At 40.7% G+C, this 20,420-nt stretch overlaps 1 protein-coding gene across 2 annotated transcripts in view; it reads right to left on the minus strand.

The window, feature by feature from the left end:
* LOC111978643 (myomesin-2-like) overlaps positions 1–20,420 on the minus strand; it is a 47,758-nt gene that overhangs the window by 10,563 nt on the left and 16,775 nt on the right. Inside the window, exons 1-28 of one of the 2 annotated variants that reach the window (XM_024008833.2) lie at positions 20,303–20,403; positions 18,441–18,552; positions 17,292–17,349; positions 16,826–16,980; positions 16,068–16,154; positions 14,461–14,549; positions 14,232–14,282; positions 13,554–13,718; positions 13,278–13,439; positions 12,927–13,068; positions 12,473–12,672; positions 12,318–12,371; positions 11,596–11,723; positions 10,685–10,868; positions 10,157–10,331; positions 9,942–10,063; positions 8,922–9,109; positions 8,665–8,791; positions 8,166–8,347; positions 7,971–8,085; positions 7,216–7,378; positions 6,789–6,895; positions 6,346–6,390; positions 5,783–5,919; positions 5,216–5,360; positions 5,049–5,111; positions 4,634–4,701; positions 4,278–4,391 (exon numbers count right to left, since the gene is read on the minus strand). In XM_024008833.2, coding sequence (XP_023864601.1) covers positions 4,278–4,391; positions 4,634–4,701; positions 5,049–5,111; positions 5,216–5,360; positions 5,783–5,919; positions 6,346–6,390; positions 6,789–6,895; positions 7,216–7,378; positions 7,971–8,085; positions 8,166–8,347; positions 8,665–8,791; positions 8,922–9,109; positions 9,942–10,063; positions 10,157–10,331; positions 10,685–10,868; positions 11,596–11,723; positions 12,318–12,371; positions 12,473–12,672; positions 12,927–13,068; positions 13,278–13,439; positions 13,554–13,718; positions 14,232–14,282; positions 14,461–14,549; positions 16,068–16,154; positions 16,826–16,980; positions 17,292–17,349; positions 18,441–18,532 — 3,318 coding nt within the window. In that variant the 5' untranslated portion in view covers positions 18,533–18,552; positions 20,303–20,403. Of the gene's footprint in view, positions 1–4,277; positions 4,392–4,633; positions 4,702–5,048; positions 5,112–5,215; positions 5,361–5,782; positions 5,920–6,345; positions 6,391–6,788; positions 6,896–7,215; positions 7,379–7,970; positions 8,086–8,165; positions 8,348–8,664; positions 8,792–8,921; positions 9,110–9,941; positions 10,064–10,156; positions 10,332–10,684; positions 10,869–11,595; positions 11,724–12,317; positions 12,372–12,472; positions 12,673–12,926; positions 13,069–13,277; positions 13,440–13,553; positions 13,719–14,231; positions 14,283–14,460; positions 14,550–16,067; positions 16,155–16,825; positions 16,981–17,291; positions 17,350–18,440; positions 18,553–20,302; positions 20,404–20,420 lie in introns of those variants that run through there. The other variant, XM_070448608.1, reaches the window with a different exon arrangement.

A 20,420-nucleotide genomic window follows, 5' to 3' on the forward strand; every position in this document is an offset into this window, starting at 1 on the left:
GCCTTATTACGTTATAATAGTTTCTGCATGTCGTGTTATGTCGTTTCTACTGTAGCATCATGTTTTTGTGTATATTCCTTATAACCGCGGACACGCGATGTAACGTTACTCATTTCATAACATTTATGGTGTTATACTCAATGCTTAGGTAGCTAGCTACATTCTCCTATTAGCTCTGGAAAACAATGCTAATTGCGTCAGGGAAGTATTAGCATGTGTTGTATTTTGAAGCTACCCTGCCTTATGACTCCCAAGTGGCACAGCGTCTCAGTGCTAGAGGCGTCACTCCAGACACCCATCTTCAAATCAAGACTGCGTTTCTATCAAAGTAAGTGCCTAATTACGTTATTGTGTCGTGTTATACCGTTTCTACTATAGCTCACTGTGTGAATGGAGCATAATATATTTTGTATATGTAACGGATGTGAAATGGCTAGCTAGTTAGCGGGTACGCGCTACTAGCATTTCAATCAGTTACGTCACTTGCTCTGAGACTTAAGTAGGGTTTCCCCTTGCTCTGCAAGGGCCGCGGCTTTTGTGGAGCGATGGGTAACGACGCTTCGTGGGTGTCAGTTGTTGATGTGTGCAGAGGTCCCTGGTTCGCGCCCGTGTTGGGCGAGGACGGTTTAAAGTTATACTGTTACATTGATGCTGTTGACCCGGATCACTGGTTGCTGCGGAAAAGGAGGAGTTGAAAGGGGGGTGAGTGTAACGGATGTGAAATGCTAGCTAGTTTAGCGGGTACGCGCTACTAGCATTTCAATCAGTTACGTCACTTGCTCTGAGACTTAAATAGGGTTTCCCCTTGCTCTGCAAGGGCCGCGGCTTTTGTGGAGCGATGGGTAACGACGCTCGTGGGTGTCAGTTGTTGATGTGTGCAGAGGGTCCCTGGTTCGCCCCGTGTTTGGGCGAGGGGACGGTTTAAAGTTATACTGTTACATATATATTCCTTATAAACCGGACACGCGAGGTAACGTTACCCACCTTTTTATGGTGTTATATTCAATCGTGCTTATGTAGCTAGTTACATTATTCTATTAGTTCTGTAAAACAATGCTAAATGCGTCAGAAGTATTGGCATGTTGTATTTTGACGCTACCCTGGAAAAATTGAAAAATATCTTATTACAACTTGGCGTTTTCTGAGTGCATTCCACAAAGCTGTTTATCATCCACTGCCCCCATTTTGAGGTAATAGTCAAGCACGCAGTCTGGTTTTATGTTTCTCTGTCTGGTTTGTTTCTCTCTCCCGTCAGTGGTCCACCTTCCCTGTGGCCGACATGGTTGCTGATGGACAGTGGAGAGGACATGGACGGTCTCGTTGTCATGCCACTTACTGCCAGCTGTTAACATTTCTTATTTTGTATAACGGGTCCATTTAGGATGGTAGTAGCGTTGATGAAATGCAGTCATAGCAGCAGAACTAGAAAGCAGTCTTTACTGTCACCAGGAATGTATACATTTCACTAATTGTGGTTGTCCCCCACTCCTGGCTCTCTCTTATCCTGTAGCTCCAAGGCATAGCAATTGGTCTCTACTATGTCTCCCCCAGCTCCTCTGTCAGAAACAACTTGAAGCACTCTGCCTCAGGTGGAAATTGGCAAGGGCGTTGCACTCCAGACTGGGACTCATCAAAGCAACACCAGGGCCAGGAGGGGTGAAACAAGCAGGGCCAGGAGGGGTGAAACAGCAGGGCCAGGAGGGTGAAATGACTGGTGGCCTTCCAGCTACCACAGAACTCCTGTACTTCATCCACTGTTGGTATGCCTCCATCACCACCAGCATCTTCAAGGAACTGGGACTTTGTCAGTGGACAAGGGAAATTCAGATTTCAGGGTTCTCAATGGCTACAAGGTTGGGGGGCAGCTCCTCACTGTCACTGTCAGAATCTGATTCCTGACTTTCATACTCAGACTCATTGTCAGAATTTTAAAAAATCTCCAGAATGTTCCACATTTGTTTGTTATCTCCTTTTGAAAGACATTGCTAATGCTTCAGCTCATCTCACTAGCTACATACATAAACAACAACACTGAATGGTTTAGAGTGAGAGGGTACGTGGTTGATGCCGGCACGCGCCACTTGTATCAATAAATCACTATCAGAAAATGTTTTGTGTGGCAATTATTGTGTTATTTACGGTTTTATTCACATGTTTTCAAATCTAGGTGACAAATCATGCATTCCGATTCTTGCACAGATTGTAATGGGCACATATTATTGTGTTGAAATACTTTTTTGAAGGTTGTACTGATTATGATGAGCTAAGCTAATTCCAGCTGTGTAGTCATGTTTGTTGACATTCAATGCATTCTGGGTTCACGTTAATCGTCTGTTTGACCAAAGATTTATAACAAAATGAGGTGAGTAAGAGTTCACTCGTTTTTTGAGGACTTCGGAAATGAATGGTGGGATGTGAACGACGGTAGAAGACACACCCCTTCAACATGCATACTATAAACAGACTAAACTCATCTTCGTCTTCTCTTATTATCTTCGGTTTCTGTGAGGAAAAAATGCATGGCTGCGCGCTGAAACTAATCGTCGGATTACTTTCGATTTCTAAAAAGTGCTTTACCTAATTATTTCGATCAATGGTGTGCTCACCCGTGATGTGATTAATTATACATAGTAATTGCTATTAGCTAATTCATATTGTAGTTTATGTCAGCCGAGAGTTAGAAAATATGACTGCTTGTGTTGGGTCAATCTTTCCTCAGCGCTAGGACAAATGTAGCCTACATTTTTCCGGTTAGGATGATTGTGTTATGGTGTTTGTGTAAATAGTTTCTGAAAAAAGTGTGGCCAGCTCAAACGCTGATTGTTGCGTCATTCGAAACTGGCCGTTCTAAACGAGCGTTCTAAATGAGTGTTCTAATCACACGGGTGTGATCGTACGCTTCAGGGACCACTGTAGAACGATCACACCCGTGTGATGGTATGTGTGAAAGGGTTCATGTCCTTCCCTATAAGCGTGCTGAAAGTCTGTTGTCAATTTGTTTACTATAAAATAGCATTCTAGACACTGGGAGGCAAATTCACCTTTTAGCAGGTTAATAACTTAAAACCCAAGTCCAAATATACACTGGAGTTGCTTACCAAGATGTTCCTGAGTGGCCTAGTTAGTTTTAACTTAACTCGGCTTGAAAATCTATGGCAAGACTTGAAAATGGCTGTCTAGCAATGATTAACATCAAACTTGACAGAGCTTGAAGAATTTTAAACAGAATAATGTGCAAATACTGTACAATACAGAGACTTACCCAGAAAGACTCACAGCTGTAATTGCTGCCAAAGGTGATTCTAACATAACAGGGGTGTGAATACTTATGTAAATTATATATTTCTGTATTTCATTTTCAATACATTTTCAAACATTTTGAAAAACATGTTTACACTTTATCATTATGGGGTATTGTAGGTTGTTGAGTGAGAAAGAAAATCAATKTAATATATTTTGACTGTAACACAACAAAATGTGGAATAAGTCAAGGGGTACGAATACTTTCTGAAGGCACTGTACATGTGGCCACTTGATGAGCAATATCAAACATGTGACTGTATGTCAAGCACAGGATCAGAGTATTCTTTTTCCATCTCATAGCTTTGTGAGGACATAGTATGAATGAGAAAGCAAGATTGCAGGGCGTGATTATTTCTAATGACATCATTGGATGTGACTGGTTTCTATGACAGCGGTGCTCTACTGAGGAAAGAGGCGTTCGTCTTCTTCCCTTCAGGGTTATTCCTCTTGTTTCCTATAAATGGCTGGTGTTCCTAGGACCGAGAGTCAAAACTCGTCTTGACTGCATCAGTGTCCGCTTCTCTGACTTCTCTTACATGATCACCAAATGTTTTGGTGGCTGTGTTTTTGTCTTGTCTTATTGTATAAAGCCAACCGTTCCCCTAGGAACTGACTGCATGAGCGTGTAGGCGGATAATACCCTCCTTCAACACAAACAATAGCGATATATTGTAGTACTAGCGACAAAGATGTCTGTCTGACTCTTGCTTGGCCTGATTGTGTCTAGATGTTTGCTGATGATATGGAAAGCCATACCTCTTCAATGGCTGCCTTGAGATTTCCAGCAATGGAGGTCATAGTATGAATGCACCTAACCCTGTTTAACTGGAATCCAGACGGTAAGGTCCTTCACTGTAGCCTATTATTAAAACTACAGGGTTTTAAGAACTCCATTGTGCTTCTGCCTATTGTCCACATAACAACTGCTATTATATGTAGTTTGTTCAATCTGTGTGTTTGTGTGATAAAATTACCAGGGAAATAGGAAGCTTGCAGGCTCCAGATGCCAGATTGGCTGGCCCTTCAGTGGTAATCTCAACGTCATCCTTGAACCAGTGCAGCGCTGTTTCTTTCTTCAGATTATCCACCTGCATTATGAAACAATAGACCCGTGACCCACAGAGAGGTGGACCAGCCCAAACAAAGAGGCATGACTGCACTACAACAACACCATCTGTCATCATGCCTCTCAACAGAGGGGAACAACGACTAAACTGAATCATGCTGACTGTGTTTGTCGTTTAGATTGGCATTAGCGATAACTCACGCCATAATTTCCATTTAATCTCTTGGCCTAATCTAATTGTACTTAAGGTGAATGTTTAATTACCTTGCAGACGAGTGCAACAGAACAGTCGTCCCCAACATGGACTGACAAAAACTCACTGAAGTGGGGGCCTGGAAATAGGGCAATAGACAGAAAGTGGGAGAGGGGGGATGTGAGGGAGAGAGGTGGGGGAGGGGGAATTTGGAGGGAGGGGGAGGGGGTCAAAAAGGGCAGATTTGAATGCATTGTTTTGATAATAACATCCTTGTATCCTTATAATATCCTTCTTGTAATATCCTTGTAACAATGGGTGGCTTATGGATTTGCAGGTGCGATAACAGTGTGTGGTTTCCATAAATAATGTGAACCTTAATAATTCATTATGATACCTAATCATCATCTGAGTGTACTGGCTGTTTGAAATTAATATTTCATTCAAATATTACTCAAATTAATTTCATAAATGTTTTACTTTTACCTTCTTTCACTCTGATGTACTCGCTCCTTTGGTGTTCTGCGTCTGCAAGAGCTGCCTTGAAATCTACAACCCAAACAAAGTGATACATGGGATACATCCTGGATACCTCATGGACCCCTACCCTGGATTAGAGCACAACAACTCCCCCACAGCAGACAGGCTCTCACCATCTCCGATTAGCACCAGAGAGGACTGGCCTCTGGCTTTGCCATCTTCGATCTGAACAGTAAAGGTACCCTCGCTATCCTCTGTGAAATGATCCAGCACAAACTCAATGATACCAGTCTCCACGTTGTGACTCGCATGATTTGGCTGAGAACACAGAGAAGAAGACACCAAGAAAGTTTACAGGAGAGGACTTTACTGAGGGAATATTGTGAATCCAATAATGTGGTTATGTTGTGTGATCTACTCTAGTCTTGGCTTAAAAAGGCTATTCATGCCATACATTGTGATGAGAGTAGAATGTCTAGTTCAAAGACAAAAAAAATTGTCTGTGCATGTTTTGTCTGAAACGACACCTCCTGTATAGTGCACTACTTTTGACCAGAGCCCCATAGGGTTAGCCTCCTAGGACCCTGGCCAGAAGTTGTGCACTTTATCGGAAAAGGGTTTCTAAARAAGTGCACTAAATAAGGAATGGGTGTCAAAAGTGCACTAGGAAATAGGGTACCATTTTGGACAAAGACAATGTGTCCGTTTAGTGTTGACAGGAATAAGGAAGTGACTCTTACATCATTTGCTGAGAGCTCCTTGTTGTTAGCAAAGAACTTGTAGGTGACAGCAGAGGAGATGTGCTCAGCCTGCAGCCAGAAGCACATGCGACCACGCTCCAGAATCTTGTAGGCCAGTTGAGTCTTTAGAGGGATCACTGTGGAAGCAGGATAAAGGGAGGAAGAAGGTGATGCAAATAGAGGTAAGTTTTGTGATAGAAATTACATTTGCTCATGAAAGAAATGTCATTTGTTCAACAGGTATACATTTTCCTCTTCAGAAAATTAGAATAGGCTGTGATGAACCACATGCTAAAAAGTTGATGGAGCAAGGGCTGACAAAAACTATTTTCTGGGATTAACAGTTGTCTCCTTTATGTGGTTTACACGGATCTTACCTCATCACCAGTCTACAACGGCTCACACGCCCATACAGTATATGCAGATTGTTCAAGCCAAATCCCCAAAAATGTAATCTTCCTTTTACCCTGAGCTGTGTATTTCAAAATATAATTTGATGGGGACCAGAATGAATGAGATTGAAAATAAAAAATCCATATTGAATAAATCCGAACAAAACCTACCCGGGTGTCTGATACCATAGCTCTTTGCCAGCATTTTCTCCAGCTCTGTAATAGAGGTAAATAAGGGGAAATGCATTTCAGTATTCCAATGATCCAATATCTGTTTCGCAAATTGATTTCAGGAAACAGCCAAACAGCTTCCTTCACAGCAAAGCCTTTTTACATGAAACGTCATCGTATACTTCCACAGTAACAGTTATCTGCACTGCACAAGACCAGACATGCATGTACTGTATCACTAGATCATATCATATTTATGAATGACTGTGATAGGTGCCATTATTGTTTGCCGTATAATGAAGTGCTGTTGTGTTGATTTAGATGTACTAGTACAGTATGCATGCATGTATGGACAAAATCTATTTTATACCATGATATGTCCAGAATGAGGGTTATAAATAAGTAACCTCCTATTTATGATCCACTCCCCAGCCAGGGCCTACCTTCGGCATGGATGTCATGGCTGGCAGAAACACCATCAGTGTTAGTTACAGAAACAGAGAAGCAACCCACATCCCCCTGGTCAGGGTGCTTGAAAATAAGCTTGGAGCTAGAATGTAAGAAAAGAAAAGACACACCATTGAATATAGAGTCCAGGAGATATTTAGCACATCAATTGAAGTATATATTTTTATTTAACTAGGCAAGTCAGTCAAGAACAAATTCTTATTTACAATGACGGCCTGGGAACAGTGGGTTAACTGCCTTGTTCAGGAAGCAGAACGACCAATTTTTACCTTGTTAGTCGGGTATTCGATCTACTAACCACTTGGCTACCTGCTACCTATTACACATTTCTGAATCACTACTGAGAAGTTTTATTTAGATAAAATATATTTGATCTGTTGACAAGTTTTGTGCATAGCTTACGTGCTGCCCTCTGTTTTGATGACAATTTCTTTAGAGAAGTCAGTGATTTCCTTGTAGAATTTCTTCCACACAAWGTGGGAGCTCTCCGTAATTTGACAGCTTTCAAATGACAGGATGATGTCACCTGACTCTTTGTCCACTGTGCAGGTCATCTCCTGGGCACCTTTTGGATTGACAAAGCAAAGAGTGAAGTTGACAGGCAACAGCAATAAAAATCTGGCACTGCAAGTACAGCATGTCCTCGAGATGGGTGTTTAGGTGCAGTCATACAGTACTAGCGTAGTATGCTCATTATATGTCCACAGTGTATTTGTGTCTGTATGTTCTGCATCCTCTGTTGAATTAATATCAAAAGAATTGTGAGAATGACTTTTCCCTGATCTCACCCAGTGCTTGAGTTGCTGAGGTCCCTGCTGAATACAACACTGCTCTCTGCTGGTTGCCTGATGCTCTCATTCCAACCACTTTACAGAGCTCAATATGAGTCATCTATTTTTCTCTCCTCCCACGTCCTCCCAATGTTCCTTATCAACAGAAGAACAGACAACCCCTCCCTAGGCTCCTCCTCAACATCCCTGTCTAGTGTACCCCACACTTTGTGGTGTTACTCTCCTACATTTCAGCTAATCTAACTCCCATTTTAATGGGAATCCTGAGCCAAATAAACATTCTCCGTGGAACGCACTGAATGAATGCTGCTCTGTACTAAGCCACATTGAAGCTCAGCATGGGGAATTGTGTCTGTCCAACAGTACCTTCCACTGCTTTGGCAACCACAGGGTTAGAAGCCAAGGAAGGCTTGCCGGCACCTTCAGAGTTCGCCGCGCGCACTCTGAACACATATGACACTCCGGCTTCCAGCCCAGTCACCTGAAAACAACAAGGACTATAAAATGTGCCAGACAGGGTACATTGTCATAACTCATAGGTATTCTAGGAATACTCTGTACCTTGTGGTAGCGGTGACTGACAGCATGGCTCTCATTGGAACAGTGCCATTCATCTGAGCCTTTCTTGGCAAAGTCCACAAAGTAGCCTGTGATTGGGCTGGCGCCGGTGTAGACGGGAGCCTTCCACTCCACCACCACAGAGTCATCACGGATCTCGCAGAAGGTCATGTCATAAGCTGGACCTGAAATTCAGAGTGCAGTAAATGTAGAAAATTACAGCCAAGCAGTTCTTTAAGTCAGACACACAGAGCATAGAGGTCAGACTGTGTAATGTGTACGTGCTGCTATCTTAATGATTGATGTTGGAAGTGGCACTGCCGATAAGCTTGAATGCACCTCTTCCAGAATTCATCATCACATAAAAAGGATGAGATATGCATTACGGTTTAAATATGCAACGGTATTTGCATGTAAAATGGCATTCGCTTCTTTGAACAATGCACACTTTGTTTCATCTTTAAAATATCAACTTGTTTCAGAGAGGTTTTCGGTACTGTACCTGGCTCTGGCATGGTCCAGGCATCACAGTGAAAAGCCTTGCTAGGGGCAGAGGGGGCACCAAGACCAGCAAGACTTCCACCATAAACCATGAACTCATAGACTGCACCTGCACTTAGATGTTCAACCTGTAGTTGATAGGGAAAGTATTAAAACTGTTAAAACTGTTTGAATCACTGCATAATTGATTCATTATGATCCAATGATCCTAACTGTAACAGCAAAAAAAAAATTTACTAAGGTCTATCAGATTTATACCTTGAACAGCCTCTCTTTGATGGGTGGGATGTTGACCTCTCTCCATGTGTGTTCTCCGTGCCTGCGTTTGTTGATGTAGTATTCAGCCACCGGAGAGCCACCAGAGTGGACGGGCCGCTTCCAGTTCAGAACCATGGACTCTCCATCACAAGCGAGCAGAGCAATGTCATATGGAGCAGAGGGAATCGCTGCAAACAGAGTTTAAAAGTGTCTAAACATGTATCATGGTGGATATATAGCAGGGGTCCCTAACTCCTGGTGAAATACTGGTTGTGCTTTAAGTAGCATGTATACAGTGCATACTTTCCGAATCCACATCATGGAGTAAACTAGCATGTTAAATATGATCATTGTTCACTACAAACTACAAAATACTGCCATCCACATAGTTTGGAGCATCACCAATAAATGAGTTTAGAAAAGTATGGTGTGATGAAACAATCTGCAGTTGTTGGTTGAATGTCCCAAAGGAACTCTGAGCCAATGGTTGGTTTTTGACTCATATTGCCTAAATTATTCACATTATTTGGACGAGAAAAGTACATGACGATTGGCTAAATCAAATAGGCTCCCAGTCTGTCCTGCTGAAACTTTTGAATTGGAAGGATAATGGTGCTCTTTTATTGGAGACATTGATTTTAGATATTCGGCCAAGTTAAGGCATCAAAGTTAGATGTCTTTGTTTGTCATACTTCTGGACAGCTACCAACAGACTTGTTAAACAGTCTTGATAACCTTCCTACAATTGAATCACTATGATCATTCACAGAGAAAAGAGTCTCCAGCTAAGCACAGTGGGTCGCTAAAATCGTGTATTTGCATTTTTCTTCTGCTGTTACTTTTTCTACTGCCAGATTGAACCCAGCACTTTTTACGCCTGGTTGGAACCTTGACTAATGACAATTATATCCTGTGCGTGTGCGTGTGCGTGTGTGTGTGTGTGTGTGTGTGTGTGTGTGTGTGTGTGTGTGTGTGTGTGTGTGTGTGTGTGTGTGTGTGTGTGTGTGTGTGCAAACTCACTGAGGGCAGCTTTGACAGAGAGGGGGGACGACTCCTGTGATTCATCACTAAGACCCAGCTCATTGATGGCTTGCACACGGAAGACATACGTCTCACCAGTGGTCAGGCCTTGAACCACAAATCTAATCAAAAATAGCAGATGAAGTAAAATGTCAACATATTATGATGAATGAAATCACACTCTTTAAATAATAAGTCTATGACTGAATACATACTTGTTGCTCTTGTGAGGCTTGTGGTTAGCTGAATCCCAGTCCTTGGAGCCTTTTACACAGACATCAATGTAGTAGCCAATAAGGTTATTAGGCTCCTTGGGTTCAGCCCATTGGATAACAAGAGATGTGTCAGTTTGCCTTGTGGCAACCACCTGACCAGGAGCGGAGGGGACACCTACAGTAGATCAACAGGGCATGGTTAGGCTCCTTAAGTTCAGCCCATTGGATAACAAGAGACATGTCAGTCTCCCTTGTGGCAACCATTTAACCAGAAGCGGAGGGTTCACCTACAGCAGATTAACAGGGTTAATGTCTAGTGGAAAATGTCAACTATCTACTTACTTTGATTGAAGGACTATTATTTCTTAGCAAAATCTACAATATGAATTACTTTTTACATTTTTTCAAATTCCACCCTTGACTATTGTTGTGATTTGCAGGGAGTTTGACTTTTAGAGAGAATACTTGAGCACAACCTTGGGGAGGACTCTAAGAGATAGCTATAAAGCCATTGAAGAGGACACTTACCACGCAGCTCTTGAGTCTGAATGGGCTCAGTAGGCTCAGAGGCTTCACTGCTGCCGTACATGTTTGCAGCCAGTACGCGGAACAAGTACTGTTTTCCCTCAGCCAAGTCAAACACGGCATAACGAGGAGATCTCACAGGCACCTGAGTGTTCACCCTCTGCCATGCACCGGTCTCAGCTAGGCACTGTGAGGGAAGAACCCCAAAAACAAGATTTACACCCTGTTACAACATCCACAGAAACAGGCAAATGAAATGGAGAGAAAGATAGAACCCTAAATCATTTTGCTGACTTCAGCTATTCATTCGGGTGGTGACCCTGATTGTTTTTGCCCTCGATTATACTATTGAACGCATCTTAAGAAAGATTCCATCTGTTTTAGAGCAGAGTTTCTCAAACTTGTTGGGCCCGCTGACCTCATAATCAGAACACAACTTGAGTGAGATAAAAAACATTTTGCATACAAGGAATTTTACTACAACTTCCGCAGTGCATGGCCTGACGAACCAAGTCTCGGGAACATTTTAAAGGCCCGCCTCTTGTGCAGTTTTCAAGCTAATTTCCAGCAATTCTACACCTTTTGTCATGTGGCACAGATATGTTGTTGCAGCTTTAAAGCTAATGTCCTGCAATTCTACAAATGTCGTATGAGGCAGAGAGATATTACAGTTCATTTATATGAATACATTTTTTTTAATCTGTTCTTGTTAGTAATAATCCTAAAAATAAATGAGACATTTGGATTTTTGATTTTTTTTTKTTGATATTTTGAGATCTGGCCACAGACCCCACTTTGAGAACCCTGTTTTAGAGGACACAAATATATCAATTCCATGTTGAAATGTGTCTCTATTCTGTAGCTGCAAAATTTGTGAAAAAAATAAACCTGGTGGAGAACAGTGAGAGACCAACCTTCTCAATATAGTACCACACTGGGGCCCGGCCGTGATAGGGGGCAGGTTTCCAGCTGAGGACAACATATGTTCGGTCGGTCTCTGGGGCATGCAACTTTGAGGGGGTTCCTGGCACCTTCTTCTCGTCTACGGACACAAGACATCACAGAGATTTACTGTCTTTAGCCCAAGTGGGAACATTCACCCGAGTTGACAAAAATATTGCCACAATAACAAATGTTTTCAAGGTTATGAAATTGTAGTACTGAAGACTTTTTCTCTAGCCTGTCTATGCACATCGATCTGTTGCTAGTATAGATGTGTTACGTTCAGTCTGAAGAAGGTGTCACAGATGGTTGGATCTCAGCATCCTGATGGAATTCTCATCAAAAACTAATCAGCAGCTCTCTGATGAGCCCAAATTTAGGCTGTATAATTATTGCTAATTATTGAGACGGGAGAATCGTGAAAAGAAAAATGTGAAATGTGACAGTTGTTATTGGTGTTTTATTATACAGATGGAAGACATGGTACAATGTGAGGGGCTAATGATATCTCAATATTCTAAATGGGTAGTTTACCCTCATTATTCTTCTTAGTGCTACTGACACTGATGAAGTGTAAAGAAATAAGCCTAAAAAAGTAATAGCATGACTGCTTAGAAGAACGTCAAAGATTTTTGTATCAAACTAGTTATCGAGTTTCAAGGACCCCCATACATCATAGAAAACCATTTAGTACCTTCAACGTCATCGTAGTAAGTTACAACGTCAAGTTTACCACCCAACTTGATGGCTGTCAAACAAAGATAAAAACAGAAAATTATATACATTCATTTGATTCTAGGGAATACATGACCTCACAAGTTAAAGTTTACGAATTCATCCTCACATTACCATGGAGCCTTTCAAATTCAGTTGGGTCCAGGGCGGCAATGGGGTCAGACATTCTGGAGGGCTTGCTGATACCTTTTGAGTTTATCGCCCGCACACGGAAGTAATAGGAGTGGCCCTCAAAAAGGCCAGGCACAGGGTATTTACAGATCTTAATGGGGGAGTCGTTGCACTGCACCCAATTTTCAGTTCCAGTTTCGCATCTGCAAAAAAAAATKGTAAATTGGTACATCTCCAATATATAGCTACATTATCCTGTCACAAGATACGAACAGTGGTGGGAGATTATAGCTTGTAATTTACAGATTTGCCTCCCATTTTCAGCCTAGAATGATATGTGATTTTAAGAAAAAAACTTAAACGAGGGCCTGGAGTTTTTCCTGGTCAGGTAATGGCATCAGGGAAAAAGTAGCTGGATATATTCACATTTGATTCCCATTTTAACACCTTCCGTTACCTATCTACAAAGTATCCAATAATGGGGCCTTCAGTAGTGGTGTTGGGAGGCTTCCAGGACACGATGACATAATCTCTGTTGGCGTCATGGATCTTGATGTCCATAGGGGCACCTGGAGACCCAGGTACTGGGGGTGGACCATCTGGCATAGGGACACAAAGCACGTCACATCATCACAGTCTGTCAAAGTACATCACGCTATACTTGAAATGCCCTGTGAACAGAATCATTCAAGGACCAAAGAGCTTTTTGAAAAATAGAAGAATATGGCTCATACTAGTTTTCAAAGTAGATGCATTGCTGGTACACACAGAGGTGGTATACAATTCTCAAAGTTAGCCGATTTTTTACCGGCACAGGAGACGAATGCACTGTGCGCAGCATCTCCCCCCTTTGTCACCATACGGAGAGTGTAGACGCCTTCATCATCCTTGTTCAGGTGAGGCAGGTTCAGCTTGGTCTCGCCTCTACCAGACTCTATCTTCACCCACTTGGAGTCTGACAGCCGATGATCTAAAACAAAACAAAAACGCCAACATTAAAAGTGAACAACTGTCCATTGCTGAAGTTACAAAAATGGTCTTGTAAATCGGCTGTTATTGAAAGCAGTAAGAGAAAATGTGTTACCATCTCTGAACCATTGAGCTTCAGGCTGCAGATTGGCTAGGTTGGGGCTAATGTTCATTGTGGCTGCCAATGTGACCGTGTCTCCTTCTGTTCCAAAGACCGAGCCAAAAGTCTCCAGGAAGGTGATGTTGATCTTGGTGTATTTGATCTCCGGCAACATGGGAACTGCAGAAGATAGTAAAACAGGATAGACTTACAGTATTATGTGTCTATTTTAGTAATATAATTATAGATGACCATGATCAGAAGTATATTCAGCAATGATGTATGTAATTACATACACTTTAAAAGAGAGAAAGCACTGAATTATTAGGAAGACTTTGTGGTTTTCTTTTTTTTTTATCCATACAAAGGTGCAATTCATGTTGTGATTAGTATAGAAGTTTCATCAGATAATGTCTCTGTCGATTCTTACAGGGATAAATAAAAACTAACATTATTCTCATATGTTGAGAATGCATGTTTGAGTTGATATACCATCTACAGTAGTTTATGTTTGTCTCTCACAATAGTATAAACATTGTTTATATGTAGGCTACATCCTTGCAACGCAAGAAGAATGTTGCCATATTCAAACAATCCCCAGTTACTGGATTTGACTCAACAGTGGTCAAGATCTACTCAGAGGATAAATGTATCAGGAAAAATACACAGGACAGTGGTGTTGGGTGGACTTACTTGTGTAAGGAAGCCATGCATAGGAAGATAAATGCCCTTCTTCTCTGAATCCTGCAAAACAGACATATTATACACATACAATCACTACACAACAACAAAATACATTACACTATAATATTGTATCGTGGTATAAATCAAGTATATAAACATACCGTTTAAATAAGCCATATCATGAAAATCAATGCATTAACAAAACATATATACTGTATGTTTGCTTTGCCAAACTTACTCTTGACAATGACAGAGGCCTGAGTAGAGACCTGTCCATGAATGTTACTAGCTACAGCAGTGTACTGCGCAGTGTCATCGGTTTCACACCTATAGGGAATACCAGAAGAATACATTGTTGATAATGTACATGAACACATAAAAACATCTCAGCAATACCTAAGGCTTAGACTTTGTCTCCATCTATAGTTTGTGTGGGTATATTTTTGTATGTAGGACTTTGATTAATTGACTAACCACCAAACATAATTTCCTGAGTTGAATTTACAGGATGGTAAACTTTCAAAGGATGACAAATTATGCAGATTATGCAAATTGCTGTTGACAAAATGATTACTGGGAAATATCAAGCCATGATCCTCATTTGAAATGGTGCTATGACTTTATGAATGCACAGTAAATTAATACTGCAAATATACATAATTTTCTAGCTTGAAAGGGAAAGGGGGATACCTAGTCAGTTGTACAACTGAATGCATTCAACTGAAAAGTGTCTTCTGCATTTAACCCAACCCCTCTGAATCAGAGAGGTGCGGGGGGCTGCCTTAATCGACATCTACGTCATCTGCGCCCGGGGAACAGCGGGTCAACTGTCTTTCTCAGGGGTAGAACAACAGATTTTTACCTTGTCAGCTCAGGAATTCGATCCAGCAACCTTTCGGTTACTGGCCCAACGCTCCTACCCACAAGGCTACAGTACCTTCCGCCCCAAGGGTCTCTTATTTTGACCTCTACAGTATAACCACACACTCAAGGTCAGATATTATCAAATCTTTGGAACTTAAGACAGGAGAATAATGCTATGCAGGGGAAAAAAACTATGCATGAATTATTCATGAGATATTCATGAGAGGCTCTAAGACATGAATGGCAAACATCTGAAGCTGCAAGGAGAGAGGAGGTTGAGAATAGTGACAGATATAAGACCTTGACCCCGCATATACCATTTTAAAGCTGTCCATGCTCACTTTCCCTCACTGTTTCCAAACCATGGTTGTTTTCTTTTGAGTGTGAAAGAGTATGAACCCAGGGAGAATACAGAGTGGGATTTCTTTATTGAGACCCTTCACTTTGATTTGGAGAGGCAAAAAGGGCTTTGAGACTTAAGGTGCGATTTAGCGTTGGTGCTCCTGACACTGACAGCGAGCGTATACAGTGCTCTTTAAGGAGCTCCAGGATCAAATGACAAAGAGCTCAGCACTTTGCTATGAACAGCTGATGAGTCCTCAAGACGAGGGCAGTGCCCAGGGGGGCTTTGGACTAAATTGGAAAAGCTCCACTGCTACGGCTCCACCATTCACAAGGGTCCCTTTTGTGGACACTTGTGTGTTAATTAAGTTAACAGTAAACAATGTGATTGTGAGTGAAATGCAGGGAGGCCACAATGAAAATCTCAGATGGTCCAGGAGCAAAGTCATGATATTGTATAAGACTTTTTAAATGGGGGTGATAAGCTATCATGAGAGGATAATGTTTTCGGGACAAATGGATCTAAATAATATAAAAACCTGTGATTTCCCATAATATAAAAACCTGTGATTGTTTCACCACTGAATGTGTGTATCCATTGTGCAGCCTAAGGTTTTTCCTCCCGTGAGAATAACTTACTTGACGATCTCCAGGTTATGAATTCCAACATTGTCCTGCACATTGTATTTCATTGACGATATGTCAATGCTGACACCATCTTTATACCTGGAGAGAAATCAATTAGAAATGGTTAAGGTGAAGTCTTTCAAGTGGCTGTGGTAACACAGGAAAAAAGTAATAACAGTATGCAGACTATTGTGATGTGACTGTGTATAAGCAGTCTGTACCTTTGTCATAACGTATACCTTTAGTGTAAAACTATAAGACGCAAATCTCAAGAATGGGAAAAAAAACATTATTACAGAGACAGTAACAGGTTAAGATTAGCTATGCTGACTTCTAAATCCAACACCATCAATCATCCGTAAAACTTTGACCACTATTTCAATCTAACAGAGTGTATGAAAGAAAAACACTAGCATTAAGCAGTTCTCCCTTTGTGCTACACCAGTACAATAACATTCTGCACCGATAGATAAGCCGCTAAATGCTGCTGTTGAACTTGCTGAATGACTGTTTTGGACACAGATGTAGGATATTAATTTGATCACGCTTTTGTAACTGAGAATTTGCTTGCAAACTTGTAGTGTATTCTAGGTTTAAAAATGTCAGACTTGATTTGCCATAACGAAAAAATGTACCACCCCTACCAAAAATGTCCATTCATTATTATCCACATAAGAATTCACATTTCTTGTTGCTGCAGGCTTATTTTACTGCTGTAGCAAACTGGCTCAAATGACGATCCTACATCTGTATTTAGACTGAATCCTCACCATTTCACAAAAGGGGTTGGGTAGCCCTCGACTGTGCAGTATAGCTTCACGGGAGTGTGCTCCCAAACAGTATGGGATCGGAGTGTGGTCAGGAACTTAGGGCCCCTGATCATAGACTCCTCACGGACGTACTTCTCAACCATCTTCTTCCTCACCTGAAGGCAAAATGGACATTTTACATTTTTCTTCAATACCCTTTTCAAACTACTAAGCCAAGCCAAGCTGAGGCGACCTGTACTGCCCTGGCCAGGTAATGCATCCATCATAGTTACTGGAACTGTGCTAGACAGGATAATGCAAAAAGTAAATATCAGAGCCTGCACAATATGGTTTGGCTTGGCTCAAATGTGTGAAAAGTGTACTTGTGCAGATCTGATACTTAATATTTTCGCTCATCTTTTTCAAATGACATCTTTAATTATGGTGACATGCTGAAATCTCCCAACATGACAGATGAGGACCTTACCACTCCCTGGATTCTTGTTTCTTGTTTGTGATGATAATCGTCCTCCACCACCTCAGAGCTATATGAGCAAAACAAACGTAGTTATTAAAGGATAATTTACAAAAAGTCAACAAGCATAACAAGCATTTACGAACTAATATAAGAAAGGCCCAACACAGTGAAAAACTAAGCACCACAAAAAACATCTATGTTAAGTCTAACCATAACAATCATTATTTGCTATACATACAGTAAGCATCTTATTTGCATTTTAATCATTGGCTTATTGCTGAGTAAATGTAGTCATAGAGCTACAGAGCACTTCGTTAGCATCAAAAGACCTCTAACAGCATCATGTTGACAGTATTCTCATGCCCTTTTTTGTCAGATTACTTAATGTACTATTTCTTGCGGATGAATCATCAATCTATACATACCTGACAGAATGATCATAGAAGTGTGTACAGGTAATATAGATTACGTGATCGGAGATGACACAGATGAAACTGGGTACAATCCATAGAATGTATGGTGCAAACTAATATGAGTGTCCTGTCTCTACTCCTGACGTCAACAAACACAAGTAAACACACCCTTCTTTAAAGGCAAATCAGTCCAAGGTGTATTACAGAGGAAAACGTTAATGGTATTATAATCATACCCAAACAAATATGACAATTAGTCACCATACAAGACAGTAAAGCATATGTGTCCCCAGTTTATAGAAGAGAATGTGATCCAGTGATGTAGTAGCAATAGGATGGCTGCATAGTTACATGAGATTTGACAATTAGCAGGGAACCAACCTATTAGTGGGTTACAAGTGCTCTCTCTAGGTGTAAACTTAGCCACTGTTAAATGCCAAGCTGAAAACACTACCTACCATTTGAAACTGTACACCGAGGGCCAGATTTACTTGATGTATTTACACCAGTTCTTTATTTTCAGAGGAGAATAAAGACTGGGGAAAAAATGTGTTAACTGTCTTAATTTACATTTAATCTAACTATGCTAAATAAGCTCTATACAGTTTAAATGCTTAATTTACTCTGGTAGATAGCAGGTGCAATTTATATTCCTGTGCAAACAATTGTAAATCTGGCCACCAGTTTCCAAACCACTAGTATGTTTCAAATGAAGCATAGGATTCCAATGGGCCGATCTCCTTACCTTGTGTACTGCTTTGCTACCACCTTAGACTGTGCACTGTGGTAGTCATGGCTGATGTGCACGTGCTTGTGTCTGGCAACTGTCGCAGCCATAGTTGATAACTTTTAATGACCTGTGATTCAAATGAGGAACACACTTACTGTATTCTATTGGCTAACAGCAATATAATGGCAACCATAGAAATACAATATAATAGTTGTATCTCGATGATGACAACAAACCATGTTAATGTAGAATTACTACAATGCAATGCAACGGATGCATGGCTCTTCGGGCTCTTTGATCCATTGATGCATTTCAGGGCACAATATGCAGTACGGTACAGTATGTCCTTCAACATCAAATTATATGTCTTAGGTATTAGTGCCTGTAAGATTACAGACACTGGGGATAGAATTCCATCAAACCTGCACTGCGGGAGAAAGATTGGGCCTGTTCTTATGTAATGGAAGAGTCTGAGTTATGGGCAGAAGAAATGGAAAGCAAATTCATTGGAGGTTTGAATTAGATGGTGGGGGGGTTGAGGCTTAGAGCTAGTTAATGGCTTAAGTATTCATCTATGAGTTCAGTTATTACCAGTTATTCTCACAATACAGCAATCTAAATGTAATTCAGACACCTATTAAATATGAATGAGTTATATATAGCCTATATTCACAGGTGATGTGGTGATAAATAAGAACATACAAAACCATATAGCCTTTAACAGATTGAATATTAACATACACAAGAACAGTCTGAGCACTTGGAAGTTATTTTTAATTGCAGTAAATAATATGGGAATAAAGTCAAAACTTAGTTTATAAGTAACTGTCCAGTGTTTGCAGATTTCTATGAAATATGACCTATAATTAATTACAATATGAGTGAAATAGTTTTCCTTCCAAAAATGTTTAGTTAGGTATGCTAATTTAAAAGCAGCTTTTCTTTGTTGGAATGATGCGGGCAAACCCCAACAACAGAATGGTGTGGGCGTAAACCGGTCATAAAAAATATTCACATCAGTAGACCGCTGATTGGCCAGCTCAGCCAACGAGCCAACATGACATCATTTTCTGTGAGGAAATAGCAAGCATTTTTTAAACGGTCTGTTTGAGATACAAGTTTTTGAAGTGTTTTTCACCTATGTATGCTTTGGCCACAAATACGAGTAAAGGACAACGTTATTTGGGTGTCAGTTAACAGAATATTAACTTTTAAAAGTGAGATTTTCACTGGACAGTTACTTTAAAACTTACTGTAGCTTTGAAAATGTTCTCTGAATATGGAAATAGTTTAAATGTTCTATAGGCCTATGGCAGCCTTAAATTCCCACAGTCGTACAAAGTTGTATATTGCCTCTCAATGTGTATTGGAATAGGTTACAAACAAATAACAGCTTTTTGACTCTATTCTTTTCCTTTTCTATCTTATTCGCTCATTCATTTATCAGTCAGGTTCAGCTAATTCTCAAGTGCAGCAAAAGTGCTTAACATCAGAGATTCAAGTACCAGAAATATCAATCGCTTGACACTTGAACTCCTGAGCCACATTTCTCTGCATATAGAAGACCAAGTAAACTGTCTTTTTATAGAATTAATTTTAAAAGTCTATATAAGCTGATGCCTCCATTTATCAACATGCCATCAGAGCAATATTCTCATATCAATAATTTGTGTCCAAAAACTCTTAAAATGAAGATTGCTAGATAATATCCTTATTATGTCAAGGTCTAGGCAGTAGCCTAGGCCCTAATTAGGTAACTGGACTAATCAATCTCAACATTCTGATATAACCAAGAACCAAGCATGCATCTCTCAATTCAACACCTTTCTGAAAAATCCAATAATCTGAAAAGGAAGGAAATAATAGGCCTGACTTACCCCAAGAGATTACACGAGCGCAAAGCAGAGGTAGGTCAGCCTAAACCCGCTTGGGAGTCACTGGCTGATGAAAACCAAAGATTACCCACACAGAGTGCAGCAACTCTTGCATCCCATT

Source organism: Salvelinus sp. IW2-2015, linkage group LG18 (genome assembly GCF_002910315.2).
Source record: "Salvelinus sp. IW2-2015 linkage group LG18, ASM291031v2, whole genome shotgun sequence".
Classification (NCBI taxonomy): Eukaryota; Metazoa; Chordata; class Actinopteri; order Salmoniformes; family Salmonidae; genus Salvelinus; species Salvelinus sp. IW2-2015.